We start from the raw sequence: 27,742 nt of genomic DNA, 5'->3' as shown, positions 1-27,742 counted from the left end.
AAATCTCAAAATGACACTGTTAGGGCCTCTGCAGACAGGGTGTGATTGGTCAATCAGTTTTTACCGAATGCGAAAAGACACACAAATAGAACTGGGTTCGATTGAAAAAAAAAAACGCATCGCCACAGCCACTTGCCGCACTGCAAATATGGAGCCGGTGTGCATGAGGTCATAGAGAACCATGTTTTTTCCGCGCAAAAATGGCACCCTGTCTGCAAATGCCTTTATACAACGCTAAAGTTCTAAAGTAGATGCTCCTCTGTGCTCAGGTTTCTAGTGCTGTGTAGTTATTAATAGGTTCACTTATAAATATAGAAGCATTGTGTGTAGTTATTATTATTATATTCATTATAAAGATAGAAGCATTGTGTGTAGTTATTATTATATTCATTATAAAGATAGAAGCATTGCACTCAGCAAAACAAGGTGACTTTCTTATGTGTTTATTAGAAAGCGTGTCACAAATGATACACAGGTTATAGGGCTTCAAAAACCATTACATTAGAGTTAATGAGCACAACATTGTACAACCCATCTCAATGTCTGTCAGACAATTGATACAAATCATAGGTCATTACATAATATTTGACCAAAGACTTGGCTTTGATAAGCACAATAAATCGATAAAATCACAGGTTCATTAAACAACATTTGACCAAAGACATGGCAGATATTACTGCTGTACTGTTTACAGTATAAACAGCGTCTATCAGACTGAAGATAGACGCTCTTCTGATCAAAGAAGCGTCAATCTGACTGACTTCACACTCTGCACTGAGCTCCCTTGTGACGTCATCAATACACACCATGCGCCATTTTGTGACACACACCTTTACATTGACTTTGCATGTAATTGAGACACACACCTTTACATTGACTTTGCATGTAATTGAGACACACACCTTTACATTGACTTTGCATGTAATTGAGACACACACCTTTACATTGACTTTAAATGTAATTGAGACACACACCTTTACATTGACTTTAAATGTAATTGAGACACACACCTTTACATTGACTTTGACACACCGGTTCTGGAGAAAGACTGCTCTGACTGAGTTCACACTCTGCACTGACCTCCTCTGTGATGTCATCAGCACACTGTGATGTCATCACTACACGCGTTGGATATGAAAGTGATTGGTTGGACGTTCTGGAGACGCGTAAAGGACACTCACACACTTTGTGGAATTTAGATTTATACTTTGGATATTACAAAATACAGTGGTGGAAGAAGTACTCAAATGTTTTACTTAAGTAAAAGTATCAATACTGCAATGTAGAAGTACTCTGTTACAAGTAAAAGTCCGGAATTCAAAATTGAATTGAGTACAAAAGTACAAAAGTATTGGTTTCAAAATGTACTTAAAGTACCAAAAGTAAAAGTACTGAAATGTTTGAAAATAGCAGATCTGCAAGCTCACAGCGCGTCGTGATTCGATGCGTTGTGAGCTTGTAGATCTGCTATTTCCAAATAGCATAGTTATAGAATAGGGCTAACGTGGTTAATGTATGTTTTATAATGTAATCATTTATATATCTGCTAAGTAACTAGTAACTAAAGTTATTAAATAATTGTAGTGGAGTAAAAGTACAATATTTGCCTCTGAGATGTAGTGGAGTAGAAGTAAAAGTATACACAATTGGAAATACTCCAGTAAAGTAAAAGTACCTCAACATTGTACTTAAGTACAGTACTTGAGTAAATGCACTTAGTTACTTTACACCATTGCCAAAATAGCAGATCTACATGCTCACGACGCGTCACATACGATGCGACCCATTGTGAGCTTGTAGATCTGCTATTATATAGCAGATCTACAAGCTCTACCCACGCGTGTGCGTGCGTGCGCGTGTGCGTGCGTGCGTGTGTGTGTGTGTGTGTACATAGTGTGTTATCATTTCAGCAGCAGAGTGAGTGTTCCTCCAGAACAAAAGGAAGTTTCTGTACCTCCTAGATCTGACATAGAGACACTGAGTCATCATTATACATCAACCAGAACCCAGCATAGAGTGGTTCAGTGAATGTGGACTGGTAGGTGTGTAGGTGTGTGAGTGTGTCACTGTCAGGCGACACTTTGTAGAAGGACAGAGTGCCATTAGGACAGTCTAAATACACCCCTACTCTGTTGGAGCCAAAGAGAATGTTAGAACGGACAGAGAGTTTAGCTTTCTTCAAATTGTGATAGACGTCATAACTGCTGTCCCCGATACCATCACAACATAACAGACCCCAGGACTTGTCATTCTCTCCTAAACCAGAATCATTTCCTTTCCTGTTGATTCCTCTGTATGTCACTGATATCTCAACATGTCCTATCCACTCTACCTCCCAGTAACAGCGTCCAATCAGACTTTCTCTACACAGAACCTGTTCATGGTAGTCAAATCTGTCTGGGTGGTCTGGATATGGCTGCTTCCCTCCCACACTTGTCACCTTTGTGTTGTTCTCGAACAGAGAGAGTTGTCTGTGTGCTGTGTTTGGATCCAGTGTGAGTTTACACACATCTGATGAGAGAACAACACACAACACAACACCAGTTAACAATCATATTACTTCATCTTCAGTGTTCATTTAACTCTGAGTGTCCAGCCTGTAAGGGTCCATTTGGTTCCATTTATACTTCATCAAGGTATAAAGCCTGATTTATATTCATATTTGTATGACTTATATGTCACCAGTGGTGTAAAGTAACTAAGTACATTTACTCAAGTACTGTACTTAAGTACAATTTTGAGGTACTTTTACTTTACTGGAGTATTTCCAATTTCCAGTACTTTTACTTCTACTCCACTACATCTCAGGGGCAAATATTGTACTTTTACTCCACTACAATTATTTGATAACTTGAGTTACTAGTTACTTTGCAGATATATAAATGATTACATTATAAAACATACATTAACCACTTTAGCCTTATTTTATACCTAGGCTATTTGAAAATAGCCGATCTGCAAGCTCACAACGCGTCGCCATGCGACGCGTTGTGAGCTTGTAGATCTGCTATTTTCAAACATTGTAGTACTTTTACTTTTGGTACTTTAAGTACATTTTTATACCAATACTTTTGTACTTTTACTCAAGTAAATTTTTTATTCCGGACTTTTACCTGTAACAGAGTACTTCTACATTGCAGTACTGATACTTTTACTTAAGTAAAACATTTGAGTACTTTTTCCACCACTGTATGTCACCAGTGTTGGACAAAGTACTCAACCGCTTTGGGATGCCTAAAGTACTTGAGTTAAAGTATATATACTCCCGGTCAAATATTACTCAACTACACAGGGGGGTCTGTGTGTGTGTGTGTGTGTGTGCGTGTGCGTGTGCGTGTGCGTGTGCGTGTGCGTGTGTGTGTGTTTGGAAGTGTCATAACAACATTTTTAACACTTTTTATTTTTCTCCAAACACACATAAAGTCATTGTAATATTAATTATTTTCATACAACAAAGCTGATCTACAAGCTCACAATATGTCTTTTTTCCCCTGCCTGTTTCTAGGTGAGATATGAAGTGGGTGTTGGAAATGATAAATCAAAGTGTTGAATCATTTTGGGTGTAAATTGGTGTCATGTGGTTACACAGCATGCACAGTAAAATCCTCACTGTTCATTTCAGAGTGAACAGTGGACGAAGAAAGGACGCCTGCACACTGTCTGTTTCACTTGTATAATTAAAACTATAGATTTATGGAGAACACATAACTGACCCCCATTTGTACCTAAATGGACCCTTACGCTTCATTTATACTCACTGTCTTTCAATGGACAGTGATCAACTGCATTTACTTGAGTACTGTATGACTTTCACTCCACTACTTTCCAAAGGCAAAGATTACATTTCTAGAAAGGGAAAAAGTACATTATGAACTAACCACTTAACCCAAAAAGACCTGGTACGCATCTGTGTCATTTTTTTATTTGAGCTAAAAAGCATTATTTTACACTTTGGCTATTCAAAAATGGCAGATATACAAGCTTGTAGCGCGGCACCAAGTGCCGCGCTACGAGCTTTTAGATCTGCTATTTTTGAAAAAACGTAAAAATGTGTGCAAATCTTTGAATATATATATATTCTTTTAAAGTGAACATTTTAAACTCAAATCTTTGCTGCTGGGGGTCCCTGGAACAACATATTTTGAGATGGGGGTCGGCGGTGAAATACATATCATTTTGGGTGGTCCTTGACATGAAAAGGATTGGGCACCACTGATATAGAAACATACATTTTTCAGAATACTGTTGTGAGCTTGTAGATCAGCTGTTTTCACTATTGCTATCACTATTCACACTAATCTTATTTTTTTGGGGAACATATCAGAATTTTAAGATAGCAGTGCATTGATATTAAAAAATGTAAAGTGGGCCCAGACTGGCCTTGCGGTTCGGGCACCTAGGCTCATAAGTAGCCTGACAGCGCACCACAGGTTCGAGTCCCGTTCCAATCTCTCTCCCCCTGTTTCCTGTCCATCTCTACTACAAACTATAAATAAAGGCAGAAAAGGCCCTGAAAATATCTTTGCTTTTTTTTTTTAAATAAACAAATTAAAAAGTGTATTTTGTTATTTGTACTTTTGGATACTTGGGTAACGAACCCGAGACTTACTGTCAGGCATCAGAGCCTGTGGTGCACAACTTAACCATTCAGCTATTCATGCCCAGATTTTTGGGGAAAATGGAAACATTTCAATACAGAATTGCATTGGTTTTAAAAAGAACATACTACTGATTCAAAAGCACATTATTTTAAAATACTTAATTATTCTTAAAAGCAACCACTAAAGTACTTACTCAAGTAAACATTTGACAGAGCAGCTTTCTTGTAGTTGAGTAATATTTGACCAGGAGTATCTATACTTTGACTCAAGTACTACGGTTGAGTACTTTGTATACGACTGGTGTAAGTCATACAAATATGAATATAAATCAGGCTTTATACTTTGATGAACTATACATGAAATAAATGGAACCAAATGGACCCTTACAGGTTGGACACTCTCAGAGTTAAAGGAACACTGAGGATTTTACAGTGCGAGACCCATTCACAGAAAGAACAAGCTCCAACAGAAGAGCGAAACGCACGCACGCACACACACACACACACACACACACACACACACACACACACACACACACACACACACACACACACACACACACACACACACACAGTGTTAAAGTCGTCAACATCACTGCTACTCCTACACCTGGTCCTATAGGGAGAGCACACTGGCCCTCATTTATCAACGCGGTGCAGCCCGAATAATGAGCGTACGGCGATATCACCGCACCTTTCGGCATTTATCAATATATCCTGACGTGGGCTTCATCCTACTTTACGCTGAGATCTCACGTCTGGTCGAGACCAGTTGTTGACGTTGGCTGCTCCCGTTTATTCCATTCTAGACCTGCGGAGCACCATTGTCTGACTGTCTGAGAGGCGTCTGAGAGGCATCTGGACACATAATCCACTCATAAATGTATATATCTACACTAATAAAAAAATCCCTGTGAAAATATAACATTTTATAAAGTAATTTAAACAAACTGCTTTAACAGTCATTCGGTTAAGCTTGCAGATCTGCATGGCTGCGTTGGCTATTTGAAAATAGCAGATCTACAAGCTCACAACAGGTCCCATCGCAATGCGTTGTGAGCTTGTAGATCTGCTATTTTCAGCGCAGCAGCGATTCTGCGAGATAATTTTCGGGAGCCCCGACATTCTTTTCATGGACAGTGAGGTCTACAAACTTACAGTAGCTTGTCCTATGTTATGGAGTTATGTCATAGAGAGTTATGTAGTAGGCTACACAACCTGGCTGGGTTAAGGATATAAACCCGACGCTCCAATATTAACGTGGCGGCACGGAATCACTGCATTCCGCCCGAGTCTCATGTACCGCTACGCTACGGAAAGACGAAGTTGGGCGGGCGTGTGTGTGTGTGTGTGTGTGTGTGTGTGTGTGTGTGTGTGTGTGTGTGTGAGAGAGAGAGAGAGAGAGAGAGGGGCGTGTGTGGCGAGGCGAAGCGAAGCGATTCTTATTGGCTTTTCATGTCTTTGGTCGTATTCTGGTTCGTCTTCATGTCGTAAAATCGGGGCGTTTTGAGAATAATTTAAGGGCGTGTTATTTAAATTCAGCCGTGACATTTATCAACGCTGGGACCTAGTGTACGCTCGGATCAGCTGTGTAGGATGCGTTGATAAATGTGACTTCGGCGTTGGTGTACGGCCGAATATATGGAAAAATATGCGCCGGTTTATACGCTGCGTTGATAAATGAGGGCCACTGTCTCCTCAGTGTTCATTTAACTCCCAGAGAGTACAAATGGAACCAAATGGACCCGTGCAGCCTGATCTGTACTGTGTCGATCTACAAGCTCACAAAGATCTGAGCTGTAGATCTGCAATTTGTGTATGTATGTATGTATGCATGTAGGTTAATGTATAGCCAACGTGTATGTATGACTCATTACACTTGGTTATTATCATCATAATTCTGCACACCTATGTTACTGAATGAATTTCACAGGCTGCTGTGTACATGTTCTGTTCATATAAATAGGATGTGTGATACTTTGATATCATGAATAAAACAGATTACACACTTACACTTCCTCAGTCCTGGTTTCAGCCTGCACGCCCCACAATGGTCGGCACTGGGGATGAAGGAGACACAAAGTCAGGCCTGCATATTCTATTTGATAATAGATACAATGATTGATAATAATGTCATGCTATTACACTTTAAACAGTACTACACAGCATCACAGTATAATGCCCTGTCCCTCTAACCCTACTAGTAACTTGCACTGAGTAGCAAGTCTCTCCATACCTGAGGGTCTCCAGTTGTCCAGCAGAGCGCAGCTGTTCTTCTGAGTCTCCTCCTAGGTGATTGTAGCTCAAATCCAGCACTTTGAGATGGGAGTTGGATTTCAGAGCTGCGACCAGATAAGAACAGCCTACTTCTGAGACCATGCAGCCTGACAACCTACACACACACACGCATGCACGCACGCACGCACGCACGCACGCACGCACGCACACCCACATCCACACACCAGCACACCCACCCACACACACACACACATTAAATGTGTACTCTGCATGTATCCATTCTAGCTAGCAGTGGGTGCTGTTATCACAGCAGCCAGGTAGGAGTCAAGGGGTTGCTCTGGGACTTTTTGACCCAGACTTTGTGGGCAGAGTGGCAAAACGAGAACCTTATGATTCCCAGACGGCCTCTGTAACCACTCAGCTATGGCACCTTGTGAAACACCTTGTTTCACAAAGTCGGGCGGTTTCACGCTTTGCATGTACATTACACATTCATAAACATATTAGTTGACCTTATTTAATACTTTGACATGGACATGATACATGAACCAATAGAATAATATTTCCTTTCTAAATCCTAATATATGGAACACTATTATCACAGCGATTACCCATTGTTGTCCAAAAACAAACACAAAGTAAGTAGCATGTTAGGATGCACCAAGGATGACCAATTTAAGTTTTTATCTACGTGTATGTATTATTTACACACTGATGTCAGCTCTAATGTTTAGGTGAATGACAGCCACGTATTTCATGATTGTGACTGTGGGATTAACATATTTTGGATGAAAAATGTTCTTATGGCTTTTTTTCTCCTCTCTGCTCAACATTGATTGTATGCGGGCGTACCCAACGTGAAGCAGAATGGGTCACAAATGGTCATGTGCTGAAAAGGTTCAGGAATACTGACCTGAGTGTCGCAAGGCTACATTGTGAACTTCCCAGTCCTTCAGCGATTAGTTTCACTCCTGAATCGAGCAAATCATTGTTGCTCAGGTCGAGTTCTTTTAGCCTAGAGGAGCTGGAGCTCAGAACTGACGATAACATCTTACAGCATCTCTCCGAGAGATTACAACCACTCAGCCTGGGGGGGAGTAATACAGTTAACACAACGTTTGTGTTATCTTCATGTAAGGAAAAGATGAAATAATAAATACAATACCTACAGAGCTCTATTGGAGGCTTTGACCACAGGCAGAAGCCTCAGAAGAGCCTCCTCTGACGCAGAGTACTTCTTCAGGTCAAACACATCCAGCTCTTTTTGTGATGACAGCAACATGAAGACCAGAGTTGACCACTGAGCGGGAGAGAGTTTGCCTGTGGAGAGACTTCCTGAGCTTAAGTACTGTTGGATCTCTTCCTCCAGAGACTGATCATTCAGCTCATTCAGACAGTGGAGCAGATTGATTGTTCTCTCTTGAGAGGAATTCTCTCGGATCTTCTTCTTGATGTACTTGACTATTTTCTGATTGGTCTTTGACAAGTTTTCTTTCTTCTGTTTCATTAGCATGTTTAAGAGAGTCTGGTTGTTCTCCATTGAAAGGCCCAGTAGAAAACGGAGGAACAAGTCATAGTGTCCATTTGGACTCTGCAAGGCCTTGTCTACAGCACTCTGATAGAGGTAATTCAACGTAGATGTGTCTACGAACGGCCTAGACCACTTGGAAGTTGTTTGTGACAGTAGGTTGACACCCTTGTTGATGAATGTGAGGAACACATAAAGCGCAGCCAGAAACTCCTGAACGCTCAGATGGACAAAGCAGAACACCTTGACATTGTGCAACCCACGCTCCTCTTTAAACATCTGTGTGAACACTCCTGTGTACACTGAGGCATCTTTGATGTCAATGCCACTCTCTGTCAGGTCGTCGTCATTGAAGATCAGGTTACCTTTCTCCAGCTGTTCAAAAGCCAGTTTTCCCAGAGACAGAATGGTCTTAATATTGTCTGGATTCAAGTCAGAATGTGTCTGAGCTTCGTCCTTATTCTTGGTATTCTGATGTTTGGACTGAACCACGACAAAGTGTATGTACATCTCAGTCTGGGTCTTCGGCAGCGCACCCTTCCCCTCTGTTCTCAAGATGCTCTCTAGAACTGTACCAGTGATCCAACAGAAGACTGGTAGGTAACACATTATGTGGAGGCTTCGTGATTTCTCGACATGTGAGAAGATTGTTCTGGCCTGGTTCTCATCATCACTGAATCGCTTGTTGAAGTACTCCTCCTTCTGGGGGTCAGTGAACCCTCTCAGCTCTGTCACCCTGTCAACATACTTATCAGGGATCTGATTGGCGGCTGCAGGTCGTGAGGTTATCCAGATGCGAGCGGACGGAAGCAGGTTTCCCATAATGAGGTTTGTCACCAGCACGTCCACTGAGGTTCGCTTTGTGACATCAGTCAAGATCTCCTTTTTATGGAAGTTTAAAAAAAACCTACACTCATCTAGGCCATCAAAAATGAACTCAACGTGGGACCCTTTGCTGCAGATTCCTGCTAGGTTGATTTCACTAAAAAAGTGTTGAAGAAGTTCCACCAAACTGTAACTGTTCTCCTTCACCAAATTCAGCCCTCGGAAAGTGAATGGAAATATGAAGTGGATATTCTGGTTGGCTTTCTCTTCTGCCCAGTCTAGAGTGTGCTTCCCAATTACAACTGTTTTACCAATACCAGCCACTCCCTTCATCATCACTGTTCTGATTGGTTCATCTTCTCCAGGTAAAGGTTCAAAGATGTCTTCAAATTGGATTGGCGTTTCTGAACTGTCTTGTTTACTGAACGCTGTTTCAATCTGTCTAACCTCATGTTCGTTATTGATCTGTGCACTTGATCCCTCTGTGATGTAGACCTCTGTGAAGATCTCATTCAGATGCTTTTTTTTTTTTTTGGTTTGGCTGATTTGTGTCCAATCTTCCAAACACTTAAGCTCTTTCTTCAGATAAGACTTGAGTTGTTGACACCCCAGTTGAGTTTCTAAATGACCATAAAACACAGATGCATGTCACATGTTTTGTTAAACAGTGGTGGGCTGGTTACAAAAAAAAGTTATGCATTACTCTTTACAAAACGTATTATGACTTTACTTATTCCTGCCAACAGTAACTTGTTATAGTATACATTATATTACTTTTCTGGACTGAGGATATAACATACAAATGCAGGCTTAAAGAGCTGGTGAAATGGCTTTTTTGTAATTTCATTTTGAAGTTTTCCCCTCACGGGAATCCCCCTCACGCTATGAAACACTTGAATCTCACTCACTGCAGCTGTATAGCAGAGGCTAGTGTTTGTGTAGCCTCTCTCTCCCTTGGGCAGCCTCACGCTGCCCAAGGGAGAGAGAGGGCCAGCTGTGAAGCATGTCTGTTACTACGTTGCTTATTTCTAACCTAAAATGTTTTCAGATAGTGTGCTGATTAAGTTTTAAAATGAGTAATACACCGTTTGGACTTCATCTACGCCATCAAAATGGCGTAGCCCTATTGGATTGCAGGAACGTGCGGCTATGGAAATCAAGATTCATATTCATTCATAAAATTGTAAAATAACTGGTAAATGGTGCATTTATATAGCGCTTTTATCCAAAGCGCTTTACATTGATCGTGCCATTAACCCATTCACACACACATTCATACACCGATGGCTGAGGAAACCATGCAAGGCACCAACCAGCTCATCGGGAGCAATTAGGGGTGCCATCATACAGTACCTTCTTGTTTGACAGGAAGTAATTAAGATTGGCCTTTTAGGGACTTTTAATAGGCTGCTGCAAGAACCTCACACCTACCCTCACAAGCCGACCAATATGTCTGAGTCATAGTGTCGAGCGCTTTGTCAGAGTAGACGTTGTAGGACATTGAGGTGAGTCAACACACTCCATTAAGTATTATTACATATGGAGTGTATTGACTCTGATCAATTAAGATATTAAGATATTAATCAATCAATCGATAGAGGCCTCTACAATTCTGTATTGCATTGCTGATCAAAGTCTTTAAAATGTATATCTATGTTGTACTGTTAAATGGCGTCAGATTACAAATGATGTCAAGCAACCAATCATTCCACAATTTTGGTACAGAATGGAATAAGACTACAAAATAAATATCCCTCATCAATACCACATCTTCACTGTTTCTATTTGCAGTGAATGGTAGAGATATGCTTGTAGAAAAACATTAAGTTGTGAATGAAGACTTTCTTACTGCTCTGTACAGTCTTGGCAGTTAAATCATTTGATTAATAAATGACAATGGTTTTGTATAGACAATAATTCTTATTATTAACAGCTCTGGTCAGATTCTTTCATAACTTACCATGTTTAGCTGAGTCTTCAGATGGAAGTACAGGTCCTGCATAAGGAGAGGAGGATAATGAGTGAGCTCTGTGAGTGGACATGACATGCATGTAATGGGACTCTCGTCATTATCTGGGGGAAATTACATTCATATCTTACCAGTAGAACTACCACATTTGCCTGGTAACCAATATCTGTGGAGCTGACACTGATGCTGAAGTTGACTAGACCACCAAAGTGACATTGTTTTCTGCATTGTTTTTAATCTTTTTTTGTTACTGTTTTCTTTTCTTGTTTTCTTTGTGAAGCACTTTGTAACACAGTTTTGAGAGGTGCTATATAAATAAAGTTTTATTATTATTATTATAATACTTCCGATTTTTCTTTCTTGACAATGACGACTGTATTTAATTGTGTCACTATTTATACAGTAATGCAGGGGTCAGCAACCTTTGACATGAAGTGCCATATCTTTATAAATTTGAGTCAGTGTGACATGTCAACATCATGTTTACTTATAACACCACATACAAATAAAATATTTCCAACAGATTTTGATTGTCCATACACATAAATACACATAAAAATGTTTCTTCTTCTTTAGAATAATTGCCAGTGATCACCCTTCCCTGTGCCAATGTTGGCACCCATGCCTAAGGTTGACTATCCCTGCAGTAATGTAATATGGAATAATGTTGTTTACGGATGTTGATGTATGGTTGATGCATCACAATTGCTCCCTGATGATACAAGGTGTCTAATATTTAACCTGATGGTAGCTGTCATGACAGAAATACATCCACTCTACGGAAGTGCTGTTATAAATTGTATTAAAGGACGACTTCACACATTTTTTTTACCTATCTTCATATAATTGGTCATCAAATAATGCTCATGATAAAATGGTTCAATGTTTTTCTACTTGGTCTGTGTCTCATAGAAGGGCTGTGGACACTTCAGAAACCAGTCTACCAGGGACATTGTTAGGCAGGTTTTCTTTTTTCAAACAAGATTCCACATTTTAAATTATTATTAAGACGAAAACAATGGCTTCCATATAGCATGCCAACTTTCCAGGAATATAAAGCCTGACTTTTCTATTATCTTGGATTCCCCATCGAGGATGTCACTGGTAGGCGGGTTTCTGAACTGTCTACAGGCCTTCAACCTTAGGCATCATAAAGAGCATCAGTGAGGACCAATTATATGAAGATAGGTTGAAAATGGGTGAAGTCATCCTTTAAGGTTGTTGCATAAGAAAGTTAATTCAGTAGTACATCTGATCTTACCAAGCCTCTCCAACAGGTGGGGTTCGTGTTGTTTAAGGGCATTGTAAAACGTTGTTATGACAACTGTTCCACCTGGATCTAGCACCTTTGTATACAGTTCTCTCATTTGGTCCATGCTTGTCTTCTCGGCTTGAATCTTAGCATAGAGCTCAGGATGGACCATAGTTCCTAGAATGTCTACTATAGGCATGACTGTGGTAACCTTTTGAATCAACTCTGGCCTGTGCTGGATCACAAAAGCCTCTCTTGCTGTTTGCAAGAGAAAAAGAGAGTGGTTTAGATTAATGCGTCAAAGAAAAATGTCATTATATCAATGAAAAATAACACTGTAGCATCTCTACATCCCCACATAAACATAGCAGTGTTACAACTGGTACGCTTTTAGTTTCAGAATAAGATATTGAGGATGGACAACCTGGCAAACAAAATGTAGCACTAGCCAACAAACCACTCACTTCACCAAGTGCAGAAAAAAACTCACCTTTTTCTGCATCCATTTTCTCTGAAGTCAAGCTGTCAGCAGCATCCTGTTGAACACACAGTCATGTTATTTGAATCATATCATACCTGAGTGCTATTAAACAATAATGTATTGTATGGTATTGGCTACAGACTACAGTAATGGTTTTCAACCGGAAACCCACCACCTGGGATGGTTTTCTGTTAGATCTTATATTACAATAACCACTAATAACAGAAAAGGCTGGCTAAGGTGACATAGTGGAAAACAGAAAAGTGACACAAGCGATGGACGTTTCGGCCCTTCGACCATCATCATCAACATCATCATCTAAGTACCGAAATGTCTCCTTGTGTCACTTATTCACTGTCACATTTTTTCACTTTGTAATTAAAATATATGGTTTTGCTTTCAAAGAGCCTCAATGTCTTTCTATCAGTGTGCAAGCCTTTTCTGTTATTGGTGGACTTTAATGCTGGCCTCTCGCACGTTGCTCTAGCTTTGGTAAAGCCTTGAGTTCATAGAGAAAACTTTTCTACTTTATTGGATATAACAATAACCACCCAGTATTATTTGAATACATTTCACTGGGCCTTGTTTAAGTCAAACTTATACTTCAGTGTAAATGGTGTCTGAGGAGAAGAGGCCTGCAGAGAGACACACTGCACACGGTGCACATCCAGAATGAATGAATGAATTAATGAATGAATAACTAAACACACAAACATAACGATGCAGAGGCGACAGAGAAGCAATGGACTAGAGAGCAGTGAGGTGGGATAAAGTACTGCTCCTCCTCAAATGGACTACCATGTTCAAGCAGCAGCAACAATGAGCATTTGTTGTTGCTTGACTGTTTTGAGACATTTAGGAATATCCAATAATTTAAGTGGACTATTGGTAATGCCAAGCAAATATATCAAGAGCCAAAGTGATATACAGTACTTTTTTTTTTTTTCAATGTGACCTGTTTCAAAAATCTATTTGAAGGATAACAATAGGTGTAGAAGCTGTAAGGGACATAAAATGGGACATAAGATGAATTACTAGGCGTCGTCTGAAATGTCCTTAAAGCTACCTTAAGTATGAAAAGCTTGACTTTTAATGTCCATTCGTCGGATTTACGTTTGTTTTATTGAACTCAGTGATTTGCCGTGACTTTGGCTTAGCATGTTCGTCAAGCCAGCACTAATAGCGCTGTGTCAAGTCAAACGAGAGTAAACACTTCCGGCTTTCAAAATAAGAGAGTGCATCCTAGGAAAGTAAGTGTTTTACTTTTGGTCAGAGAAATTCTAAATAAGAGTGAAACTATCTTGCCATTTATTTTTTGAAGAATGCTTAGTTTTCACTGTTGGTACACTTAGAATATCAAATAACAAGTGTGTGAACCCAATTATAAGCTACTTAAAATTAAGATACTGACATGTCATATGCTGATTTAGTTGTCACTGACTTAGAATTTCACTGTTATAACACTTACAATATCAATTATGAAATTTGAATAGTAATACCGTGAAATGTATCAATATCGAGATATGTGAATATGAAATGTTGTCCATATTGTTCAGCCCTAGTTCTTATACAGTTCCTGTATGAACAGTTCCTGTACGTTCAGTTCCTGTACAAGAAGGTTTACTTCCTGTGACCAGGGACCACGGCCAGGCAATGAGGCCTACCGTAGTAACAAGGGCAAGACCACCAGGTTTTACTCATATTTAACATGCATTATAGTCTGGTGTTTGTTTGTCTTATTGTTATGTCTTGTTGATGTCATGTCTTATAAAAAATAATACAAATCAATATATATATAAAAATAAAGACCACCAGCTTTCTGAAGCGCTTCCACCCTGCTGCCCTCAGACTGTTGGCCATGGACTTTATTTAGCTTTTCCTTGTGGATCTACCATGCAGATGTTTACCTGTGAAAGTTATCATGTGGTATAGGCTACCATTCTATGTGAACCTGAAAATGCCTTGATAGTCTTTTCACACCTTACAGTATGTCTAAATCTCATATACATACCTGCTGCTAAAGTGAACCTGCTGAATGTGTTGCCACCTCACAACATAATATGTCTATAACCTTTACTGTACCTGCTGGTTTATGCTATGTGTATATATGTAGATCATTTTTTATTTTTGCCTCTCCGTGACATGTTTTCTTTAATTGTCTGATTGTATTTATTTTTTTTACCTCTCCCCCTGCATCTCTCATATTTTATTTTATTCTTTCTGAAAGTATAACAAAAATGATGGAGCTTACACAAAAAACAAATTCCACCCACTTTTTACACCTGTATACTGTGATGTGACATTAAAATGTATTCTGATTTTGATCCTGAACCTTTAGTCATGATGTGTGGTCATCTGAAAGCTGTGTGAGGACAAAGGTTGAAGCTGTTTACCTGCTCTGAGGAAGCTTTAGTTTCTCCAGAATCACCACCTTCCACTCTGGACTCCATCTCTTTACACTGCTGTTGAAACAGACGTAGATTACATTATTGAAGATATGTATAGGTAAAAAATATACCCATTTTCAAAAATCTAAACACACTTTTGAAAATATAAACTAGCAGATACAATGTGTCACTTTGTGATGCGTTGAGAGCGTGTAGGTTGGCTATTTTTGCTACCGTTTAAACAAGTGAAAGATATAGGGATCAAGTTGCATTGATCCCCTCTTAGAGTCTTCTTCTTTGTTGATCAATGGAAAATTATGATCAAATAAATTTGAAGAGCCAAGACATTAGCCTACTAATGTTGCAAATTACTTTAGTATCCTAATGATAAACTGCTGATTAAAGGATACATCATTGTAATTGCGTTATGCTGTTCAATGAATGAATACACGGTTTTGTTAGTGGCATTCAAAAAAATAATAAAAAAATACAATTTTAGATAAAAAAATAAAAATAAACATAAGTCTATTGTTGTTTAGTGTACATTTCTATCAAAAACATGAACATTTCTGGGTGATCTTGTATACACGCACACACACACACACACACACACACACACACACACACACACACACACACACACACACACACACACACACACACACACACACACACACACACACACACACAATAATACACAATAAAATCATGAGTAACTCTGAATGAAATGACCCTTTCAATGTTTAAAAGAGAAAAATGCCTTAATTGCATTATTTTGACAAATGATTATACTTTTCAAAAGCATAACAAAAGTATAACACCTCACAGACAAAAGGAATTGACACATTGATATGAATTCAGGTTCCCCTGCCACACATGTCCCCCGTGTGACTATTCTCATGTTAGACCCCTGAACAGTGTTTGTGGCAAGTTTGGTGTGGATCAGAGTAACGGTGCGCCTCACAAGTCCAGATATTATGTTTGTGACGTCCACCGTAGGCCAGCCCTCCCACCCTCTAGGTCATTTAATGTATGGCATAAATAAAAATAGATGTTATACATTGGCGGAATCCACTTTGTGTTCATTTACGTGTTAAAAGATTGTCTTTGAGACCTGTTTCATTCTGCATGGGTACAATATTTTGGATCATTAACTGAACTACAGAGCACCTATGTCAAACAATTAGTTAGTAAACATAAATCAAAATCCACCAAATATCTAGTAAATACAACTCATTTTCTCAAGCTTGAATTCTATTCAATTATATAATGTGTCACTTTGTTGCCACAATTGTTTGATTAAACACTGATCAGACTTTTTACAGTATACTGTACCTGCTTGTCGCTATGTGTATATGTAGATAATTTTTGATTTTTGCCTCTCCGTGACAATGTTTTCTTTACCCGTCTGATTTTAATGTATTTTCCCTCGTCCCCTGCTCCCCTCTTATTCTATTTTCTTCTGTCTGATATTAACAAAAATGATGGAGCTTGCACAAAAAACTAATTTCACCCCCTTTTTACACCTGTATACTGTGATGTGACAATAAAAATGTATTCAAATTTTGATCCTGAACCTTTATCCATGATGTGTGGTCATCTGAAAGCTGTCTGGAGGACAAAGGTTGAAGCTGTTTACCTGCTCTGAGGAAGCTTTTGTTTCTCCAGAATCACCACCTTCCACTCTGGACTCCATCTCTTTACACTGCTGTTGAAACAGACATAGATTACATTATTGAAGATATGAGGCTTGCCTACATCAAAAATAATTCAAGTGTTAAAAGATTGACTTTGAGACCGGTTTCATTCTGCATGGGTAGAATATTTTGGATAATTCATTTCTGAACAACAGAGCACCTATTGAAGACATCTCACATCTACCAAAGCGTCGTTTTGCTTTAACAGAGGCTGTGTCATTGTATACAGCAGTGTACCAAAGTTTACACGGCTTGGTTGAATGTTTCATTATGATTGGATGAAGCAAGACTCTTAACCCCTAATTGCTCCCCAGAGCAAATGGCTGCTCACTGCTCCTAGTTGTTATAGGATGGGTAAATGCAGAGGATGAATTTCACGTATGTGCATATATGCGTATAGATTATATATGTCACAGTATGATTGGAAAACCAGTCAGATTGAAAAAGGTGCGCCGTTTGAAGCTGACTTGAGCCATATGAGGCACCTATTCTATATGGAGTTGGCATGAAACGGCAAACACTCAGAGGGACCTAATAATTCAGCTCTAAATGAGTCAACTGAAAACCTATGAAAATGGGTTGAATTTGCATCATGTCTATAATATGCATCCAAGCAATGCATCGTTTGACATCTTTTACATTTTTCTATGTGTTGACAAATGTTATATTTGATATTTGGCACTATTTTAATATATTTTGCATGATGAATGGCATTGATCTAATAACATACACCTTACACTATGTCTAAATCATATACATACCCGCTGCTAATGTGGACCTGCTGAATGTGTTACCACCTCGCACCATATGTCTAACCTCATGTACATACTGTACTTGCTGGTTTATGCTTTGTGTATATATGTAGACAATTTTAGATTTGTGCCTCTCCGTTTATTTTTTACTGCCCCCTGCTCCCCTCTAATTTTATTTTCTGCTTTCTTAAAGTAACAAAAATGATGGAGCTTGCACAAAAAACGAATTCCACCCACTTTACACCTGTATACTGTGATGTGACATTACAATGTATTCAGATTTTGATCCTGAAGCTTTATCCATGATGTGTGGTCATCTGAAAGCTGTCTGGAGGACAAAGGTTGAAGGGGCATTAGCTTGATTACATGAAGATCAGGTGCATGCAAAATATAATGTTCTCTGTAGCAACAAAACACTGTAATCTATGCATTTATATGTACATGACAGTTATATTTAACACTATACTCTAAATGAGAATCACAACAGAAATGTTGTATGTCTAATTTATATTTATATTTTGTATTTCTTTTATCTGTTCAAATTCTGTTTTTATTATTCATTGAAAAAAATACCTGTGTGAGGGAAAAAACTGCAACAAACAGATGTTTAAAAAAAGAAGGGGAAAAAAGAAATGTGTGTGTGTGGGGGGGGCAGAAGGAGGTGGAGTGAAATCACTTTAAAGCTAAACGTACATAATAGAACTATAGTCAAATGCAATGTTTATTATAATCAAAGGGATATTACACATTTACACATATAGAGTGCCAGTAGATGACTCCAGATGATACCTTATTCATTTAAAGGAGCACTTCAGACATTTTCAACCTTATCTTCATATAATTAGTCCTCACTAATGCTCATTATAAGATGGCACAATGTATGTCTACTCACTCTGTGTCTCATTGGTGGGATGTGGACAGTTCAGAAACCTGCCTACCAGTCGATGCAGTTTCCAAGCCAATAGAACCTACAGCCTTTCTATTCCTCGAACGTTAGCATAATGACATACTGTAGAAGTCATTGTTCTTGCATTAATAAAAAATAAAAGGTTTGAAGACTAGTTTTGACCAAACCTGTCTACCGATGATGTCACTGGTAGGCAGGTTTCTGAACTGTCCACATCCTCCTCTGAGACACTCTGAGATTCCTCTGAGAAGACAGTAATGGTGCATCTACTTATAATGAGCATTAGTGAGGACCAATTATATGAAGATATTTAGAAAATGATATAAATGACTGCTGTCATGAAGGGAAGAGAACAGATTCACACAACTTTAGACATAATTAAAACGTTATAATCTGTATTAAAGGTGGATAAAATACAATGGAGTCTGAGATGATGAATCATTTTAAACAGAGAAATCAGTGATCAGGTGTTGTCGTTTCACAATAAGACCACTAGATGGTGCACATTAACCACATTAAATAACAAAGACTCCATTAGGGAAAGTTAGAACAGATTTAGAGATGTATTTTAGGTTTGTTGAAATATGATTGTAGTTAAAGGAGGTTGTGTGACATGGTGTGTTACATTCCTAGGGAGGTGAGGGTGTTTTGGTCACTTAATGAAGGAAATGTTTCTATGTCCAACTCACCCAGTCTGTCAGAGCTGTCAGCTCTGAGACTTCATGGCTCACCAATGGAAGGAGGTGTTTGTAACAATCTGTTGTTACCTGGTGTTTCTATCTGGTCAAAGAAACATGAATCAGCATTATCATAGCTGCTGCCACCACTTTCAAAGTAGTATTCGGCACAAAAAAAATTAATGAGGAATCTCACTTCCAGCTGAAACAGTGTAACTTGTAGTACCGTAGTTTATAATGGCATATGGTTATATATCACATTATAGATAATAGAAATAAATTGGCTGACAATGCTTTAACAAGTCTTAACTCTATATTCAAGTCGCACAGTTTCAGCTGGAAGTGAGATTCCCCATTCCAGTGAATGAGGCAGCCTAGAGGGCGGGCCAAAGAGTACACCTTCCATATGTTACTGATCACATGACCTCAACAATCAATTCTCCAGTTATAGGCATCATAGAAGGGGGGGGTGGACTTTGTTCTTATTTCCACACAACAGCTCTAAGGTATATTATGACATGGTTCAATGTTGAAAATAAATGCTACCCTTTAACTAGCAGCTCGTCCTTGATCCATTTTAATGGGACAAACCAAACAGCCAGGTCTTAGAACCACCAGAGAGAGACTGACACTCACTCTTCATATCCGCCGGTCAGTGCTCAACTTCAGCATTATCAGCCGTCATAACCTGCCTGCCTCCTACCACTGAATCTGGATGCATTTATTTTAGTGAGCTTCCTCTGCAGTCGCCAGAAGGAGTTGATCAGTTTAGCCCTTTTCAGAACCCTGTATACCTTTTTTGTATTTGGGAGGGCTCCCAAAAAAAAAAAAAGGTATAGCCTGCATGGGTCTTCAACAGGGGGTCCGGGACCCCCAGGGGGTCCTCAAACTAACTACAGGGGGTCCACCAAATCTTTGTGTGATGGGGAACATTAGCCGAAAATAGCAAGCTCACAAGCTTGAGCTTGTAGATCGGCTATTTTCGGAGAGCTGGTGTAGAGGGAAAAAGAGCAGACCAGGTACAGAGCCAAGGTTCAAGTTGACTAAATATTGAGGGTTTAAAAAGTTAACGTCTGAAAATGCACATCCAATAACACAAATCCAACATATTAGTAAAGATAATGTGTGTCAAACAAATCTATGAAGCTATCTATGAAATATATGGGAAAAAAAGGTAATTTGCAACATCATTTTATTCAATATGTAGTGGGTCCCTGCTTCATCTCTTTCTCAGCTAAGGGGTCCTTGGCCTCAAAACCCCCTGGCCTACAGGGTTCCAAAAGGAAGGCACAACATAGTGCACAGTTGTTGTTAAGTGCGGGGGCTGCAGGAGCCAGGAATCACCTGCCTCCTGGTCTCGCGAGCCAGACTGTTGCCTTGACAGATTGTATAATAATGCCATTGTCTGGGAGGATGTTGCTTCCCATCGCCTGGGAGGCGTTTGAGGCGGTGAAGCCATTTAGGATAATAATAATAATAATAATAATAATAATATGGTTGATGCAGTCAGTTCTTCACTACATACAATTAAGTTTTCATTAGAGGTTACTCAAGTGTTCAATAAAATTGAATAAAAATGGCATTTGGTCTGGAAGAAAAATTATTAATGCCAGGCAATACTTGCTTGAAAAGTAGTGTTGCCATGGCAATACTGGCACTAGCATTATATAGATAATGTTAGTGTAGATGTAGATGTAGATATAGATGTTGACCCAGTTCAAATACTATTGTTATCAGTGAGTTTTGGAATTAATTGCATGAATGTGCACACATAAAATACATTAAATATACATAATCACTGTCATTTGCCACTGCTCCTAATAATGGATAAAAGCAGAGGACAAATTCCACATGGGCAAATAGGGCTATATAGAGGAGACATACAGTAATTATTATTTTACAATGACATGCCATTTCACCTACTCGTCAAATATGTTCTACAGATAATCAAATATCAAATCCATGTTTTAAAAGACTGGTGAATGTTTTTGGCCGGATTTTGTTAGTTTCTTTTCGGTTTTTGGTTACTTTATTTCGGTTTTAGGGTCAGGGTTAGGTTAGGGTTATGTTATTTAATTCTTATTTTTGCCTGATTTTACTGATTTAATATTAAAACAATATATATATTTTAACATGTATTATTCTAAATGACTTGGGGGGTGAGTAGCCCTGATCGCCTCAAGGCAAAACACAGGCCGAGGCACAGCCAAGTAGGAGTAAAACTTTATCTTACCCACTGGCTGTTTCAAATAATGAGTAGAGTAGAGGAATTGAGCATCAATCATTTTCATCAAAAATAATTGCTACATTGATTAAAAATTGATAATTGAAAATGTGTGGACACATGCACGCGCGCGCAGCCTTCCCAAATGTCGGGCTCACCCGCCGCCTATGTGTTCAACACATAAAGACAGATGTGTGCCCATTGTAACCAAATGAACCCCAGTCCCTGTTCTGCCCATGTTATAATAAGCCAACATTCAGGGAAATAGTAATAATACAATCTCACAACATATCACGATGCAACATGTTGTGAGCTTGTAGATGAGCTATTTAAGGCAAAGAGATTTGGGAGAAAATGAGGGAGTCTAGTACAGACCCCTGGAGGACTCTGGTCAATGTATATAGGGTTTAATTGGTTAAGGTGTGTTTTCTTAGCTACTCAAAGTTCTTTCCTAAATGTGTGTTTGTCCCCCTCTACCACCTGCTTGTGATGCTACCCCATACGTGCACGTTTAGATTTAGACACACACACACACACACACACACACACACACACACACACACACACACACACACACACACACACACACACACACACACACACACACACACACACACACACACACACACACACACACACACACACACGGCAAGACCACTCTGGTAGAGGGTTGGGTTGTGTAGTTACCTTGCCATGATGTAACTCTTAAGGTGGACAAGAAATCAAAACATAATTGCTCCATTAATTAGAAATTGATCATTCAAAATATGCTCCTCATTGACTTACATTGTACGGTAAAACAGCTCTCAAAGTCACTCTTTTAGCACATAAACAAACTCAAACAAAGCTGATTCAGACAATATAGAAATCACCAAACCCAGTACTGTTTCATTTATTTATAAAAATGTCAACTTCCTGTCAATCTTTCTCTTATTAGGAAGAAAACACGAACTGGATCCGTGCATCCGGATCTTCAACAGGAAGTTGACATTTTGATATATTAAAAAAGAAAATGGTACTGGGTTTTGTGATGTTCCATATTGTCTGAATCAGTTTTGTTTGCTTTTGCTGGATGGACTAAAATAGTGACTTTGAGAGATGTTTCACCGTACAATGCAAGTCAATGAGGAGCATATTTTGAATTATCAATTTCTAATCAGTGGAGCAACCATGCATTTTTCATTTCTTCCCACCTTTGGAGTTACATCATGGCAAGGTAACCACACAACCCAGACCTCTACCAGTAGTCTAGCCCTTCAGACAGCTCTGACACTTCATGCAGAAAAGAAATAAATCAATGTTACTGAATGTACATACAATGTTTTTACAAAATAATAACCAAGAAATTATTTCTTACATTCATACAGTCATAATATATAATATACTGTAATACCACACACTGTAATGCATTCATCCAACATGTGTAATATTACCTGGTGAATTCACATCCAGATCAAGTCAACGTTGATCTGCATCTGCAAAGAAGACAATGTTTCTTCACATTAATCAGTATATTGTACAACAATATGACACCTGGTGAGGCTGTGCATAGATGTATTAATATAGTCTCATATTCTTTATTTTGTCTATAAAAATGCTCAGTCCTGACTTAATATAATACAATGATTTGTGAATGTGATTGTTAGAGTGTACGATGTTAAATATGTTTTATGACAGTACATACAGTAGAACACTCTTTAAGTCAGTGTGACATTAACATGTGTGAGACATCACATACCTGCTTACATATTCATGAGCACAAAGCACATGTGATAGGTGGAGACAGTACTGTGGGCGGGTCTGGAGGTGACTGGAACTACAGACAGCCAATCAGGACGTTCACCTGTTGACAACCTTTGTATCACACACACACACACACACACACACACACACACACACACACACACACACACACACGTTTGTATTAACATACTTTTGATTTTATGAATGCCATTTAACTTTTTTTTCATAACCCTAAAGCCTTAAATAGACAATCTTGTAGATCACCTATTTTTGGTGCACGAAACCAGCACCCAACTAAGTACTATTCTTGTGGGGACATTTGGCTCTCATAAGTATAGTAACACAAGCGCACGCACACACACACGGTACAATTTAGGCACTTAGCAGAGGCTCTTTATAAATGTGCGAAATGGTGCATTTATAGTTCACCTGTTGACAACCTCTGTATCCCCCCCCCCACACACACACACACACACACACACACACACACACACACACACACACACACACACTCACACACACACACCTTAAAGCCTTGTGCATTACATTCACACACCGATGGCGGAGGAAACCATGCAAGGCACCAACCTGCTCATTGGGAGCAATTAGGGGTTCAGCGCCTTGCTCAAGGACACTTCCACACTAACTCTGGGGGAGCCCCCCAGCCCGGGATCGAACTGGGAACCTTGCGGTTTCCAGTACATTCTACCCGGCCCACGGTTTCCAGTACATTCTACCCGGCCCACTCTACCCCTGAGCCACTGCCGCCCCTATTAGTCATCTAGAGAGACTTACAATGAGCAATATAAACACATACATCAAATGCAGAGAGACAGTGTAGTGACTCAGTCAACTAGGATCACAGGTAACCTAGCATCAATCTAAACAATATACTATCAAAACATTATCTGGAGATTGAAAATATAGGATATCAGGTAAACAATAAACCTATTAAACCATTTAACATGGCGTCATGGATAAAATACTGTATCACGAATACAATGACTGATGAACTCATGGAACATGATGAATATATACAAATCCATATAAAAGACATAGACCAATGTCCAAAGACATAGACCAATAGCTTGGCACAACAGTGTAACTTTAATTATAGGCTTTCTGGTAACCTCAGTTTTGCATTCTGTGCTACACCAGATCAGCTTGGTGTGGATGATTAAAATATGAAGATATTGTAGATTTGAATCAAACCCAAATGGAGCAACTGGTGCTCAAGATAATTAGACAGTTTTGCCCCTCCCTTCTAACCACTTGAACCCCAGCATCCCTATTCTATTCATGTCATTATAGGTAACAGTCTGCGAAAGTAGGCAAATATTTGCCTAAAATAGCTGATCTACAATCTCACAACATGTCATGTTGTAACATGTTGAGAGTTTGTAGATCAGTTATTTTCAGAGAGGTTTGGGAGAAAATGAGGGGCCAAGTATAGACCCCTGGGGGACTCCAGTGAAATGATAAATGTAACATTTACAATGTGCATTACATTCATCCATTCACACAATGACAGCAGAGGAGCCCATGTAAGGCTCCAACCTGCTCCTCAGGAGCAGTTAGGGGTTCAGTGTTTTGCTCAAGGACACTTTGACACTATCACAGGGGTGTCTTCTTAGTGTGTGTTCTACATTTCAGCAGCTCTAAAAAAAATAGCTGATCTACAAGCTCACAACATCTTGCATGCACGATGCATTTTAAACTTGTAGATCAGCTAATGTCAGCAAGTCAAGCGACACCATCGTATGACGGAGCATAAATGACACGTCAGTTAATATGTTAACAGTTGTGTGTATAGTGTGTAGCTATGTGTGTGTTGTTGATCCTGTGTGGATCTCATGATCCTCCAATGGCTACATTGAATCAAGCTTAATCACACAGTATCATGTCTATGTAGGTAAAACAACCACATGACTTCATTCACCATCATGGTACTGAACACAATCTGGGCTTATTTTGAAGTACATTAGAAACATGGATTGTGGTTAAAGAAGGTTGTGTGAAATGGTGTGTTTATTCATTTAATGTTCATTAATATTCATCTATCTCACCAGCACTGACAATTTATAAGATAAATCAATGTTACTGAAGGTGTATTTTTTTTTACAAAATGATTAGCATTAATTGATACAATGATGTCTTACATTCATGGTCATAATGTACCATGTACAGTAATACACATATAATCAAACTAATCAATGTAGCATTTGAACTGGTGTGTGGGAAGGACTGGCCATCAGCAATGTTGGAATTTTTACTTTGGGTTTTGGATAGATGAAGAAAATAAACTCTGTAGTAAACTGAGGCGTGTCATAAGCCTTAATTTCACACAGTGTGTCCAACAATATCCATTTATAGAGTTTTGTACCACTGTCTGTCTGTCTGTCTGTCTGTCTGTCTGTCTGTCTGTCTGTCTGTCTGTCTGCCTGTCTCTGTGTGCGTACGCAAGTGCGTGGTAGATGGATGCTACAGTCCATACCACATCAGCTAACTGTAAATGTAGATGATTAAAAGATATTGAAGATTTAAAGAGCAAGACCACTCTGATAGAGGTTTGGGTTGTGTAGTTACCTTGCCATGGTGCAAAGGTGGACAAGAAATCAAAAATAATTTCTCCATTGATTAGAAATTGTCAATTAAAAATATGCTCCTCATTGACTTACTCAAAGTCACTCTTTTACCTACAGTATTTCAACTTCAATTTGAAGATCCGGATCCCGATCTACGGATCCAATCCGGGTTTTCTTCTTAATACAGTTAATACAAAAAAAATTGTGAAATCAACAATAAGTTGACATTTTTATAATTAATTTTTTTTTTACTGGGTTTGGTGATGTTCTATATTGTCTGAATCAACTTTGTTTGCGTTCGTTTATGTGCTAAAAGAGTGACTTTGAGAGCTGTTTTATCGTACAATGTAAGTCAATGAGGTGCATATATTCAATTTCTAATCAATGGAGCAATTATTTTTGATTTCTCGTCCAACTTTGGAGTTACATCATGGCAAGGTAACTAAACAACCCAAACCTCTACCAAAGTGGTCTTGCCCTTTAACTGACTTTTTTTTTTCTTTTCACACTAATGAGTCTGACTCCCAAACCCACATGGAGAAACTGCTGTTCAACACATAAAGACAGTTTTGTGCCCATTTTAACCACATGAACCCCAGTCCCTATTCTGGCCAACATTCAGGGAAATAGTAATATTTAGTAATAATACAATCTCACAACATACGATGCAACGTGTTGTGAGCTTGTAGATGAGCTATTTACGGCAAAGAGATTTGGGAGGAAATTGGGGGGTCTAGTATAGACCCCTGGAGGACTCCAGTCAATTTATGTAGGGTTTAATTGGTTAAGGTGTGTTTTCTTAGCTACTCAAAGTTCTTTCCTAAATGTGTGTTTGTCCCCCTCTACCACCTGCTTGTGATGCTACCCCACGCGTGCATGTTTAGATTTAGACACACACGCGCGCGCGCACACACGCACACACACACACACACACACACACACACACACACGGACACACACACGGACACACACACGGACACACCCAAAGGGCAAGACCACTCTGGTAGAGGTTTGGGTTGTGCTACCTTGACATGATGTAACTCTTAAGGTGGACGAGAAATCAAAACATAATTGCTCCATTAATTAGAAATTGATCATTCAAAATGTGCTCTTCATTGACTTACATTGTACGGTAAAACAGCTCTCAAAGTCACTCTTTTAGCACATAAACAAACTCAAACAAAGCTGATTCAGACAATATAGAAATCACCAAACCCAGTACTGTTTCATTTATTTATAAAAATGTCAACTTCCTGTTAATCTTTCTCTTATTAGGAAGAAAACACGAACTGGATCCGTGCATCCGGATCTTCAACAGGAAGTTGACATTTTGATATATTAAAAAAGAAAACGGTACTGGGTTTTGTGATGTTCCATATTGTCTGAATCAGTTTTGTTTGCTTTTGCTGGATGGACTAAAATAGTGACTTTGAGAGATGTTTCGCCGTACAATGTAAGTCAATGAGGAGCATATTTTGAATTATCAATTTCTAATCAGTGGAGCAACCATGCATTTTTCATTTCTTGCCCACCTTTGGAGTTAAATCATGGCAAGGGAACCTCACAACCCAAACCTCTACCAGTAGTCTAGCCCTTCAGACAGCTCTGACACTTCATGCAGAGAAGAAATAAATCAATGTTACTGAATGTACATACAATGTTTTTACAAAATAATCACCATTATCTTATGCAATTATTTCTTACATTCATACAGTCATAATATACAATATACTGTAATACCACACACTGTAATGCATTCATCCAACATGTGTAATATTACCTGGTGAATTCACATCCAGATCAAGTCAATGTTGATCTGCATCTGCAAAGAAGACAATGTTTCTTCACATTAATCAGTATATTGTACAACAATATGA

The 27,742-nt window shown here is 39.0% G+C and overlaps 1 protein-coding gene across 1 annotated transcript; it reads right to left on the bottom strand.

Annotated features, from left to right (window-relative positions):
* Positions 1-520: 520 nt before the first annotated feature.
* On the bottom strand, positions 521-18,010 carry LOC311039474 (protein NLRC3-like). Its single transcript, XM_084049377.1, has 11 exons — positions 17,998-18,010; positions 16,920-16,988; positions 15,287-15,355; positions 12,903-12,948; positions 12,422-12,670; positions 11,152-11,187; positions 8,008-9,811; positions 7,752-7,925; positions 6,837-6,992; positions 6,614-6,660; positions 521-2,511 (listed from the first exon to the last, which is right to left on the bottom strand). The coding sequence occupies exons 2-11, from the start codon at positions 16,974-16,976 to the stop codon at positions 1,958-1,960; spliced, it is 3,192 nt and encodes a 1,063-aa protein (XP_083905503.1). The 5' UTR covers positions 16,977-16,988; positions 17,998-18,010; the 3' UTR covers positions 521-1,957.
* Positions 18,011-27,742: the final 9,732 nt, after the last annotated feature.

The sequence above is a fragment of the Gymnoscopelus microlampas genome (genome assembly GCF_963454915.1).
Source record: "Gymnoscopelus microlampas genome assembly, chromosome: 23".
NCBI classification, from domain to species: Eukaryota; Metazoa; Chordata; class Actinopteri; order Myctophiformes; family Myctophidae; genus Gymnoscopelus; species Gymnoscopelus microlampas.
This window is presented reverse-complemented; position numbering and strand designations above follow the sequence as displayed.

Bases quoted from the DNA above. Each gene is read 5' to 3' on its own strand.
- LOC311039474 (XM_084049377.1), bottom strand. From the start codon at position 16,976: ATGGAGTCCAGAGTGGAAGGTGGTGATTCTGGAGAAACAAAAGCTTCC. The intron at 7,926-8,007 runs GTAGGTATTGTA...ACTCCCCCCCAG, and splicing joins AAAGCCTCCAATAGAGCTCT to GCTGAGTGGTTGTAATCTCT. The intron at 2,512-6,613 runs GTAAGTGTGTAA...TTCTCTCATCAG, and splicing joins GAAACCAGGACTGAGGAAGT to ATGTGTGTAAACTCACACTG.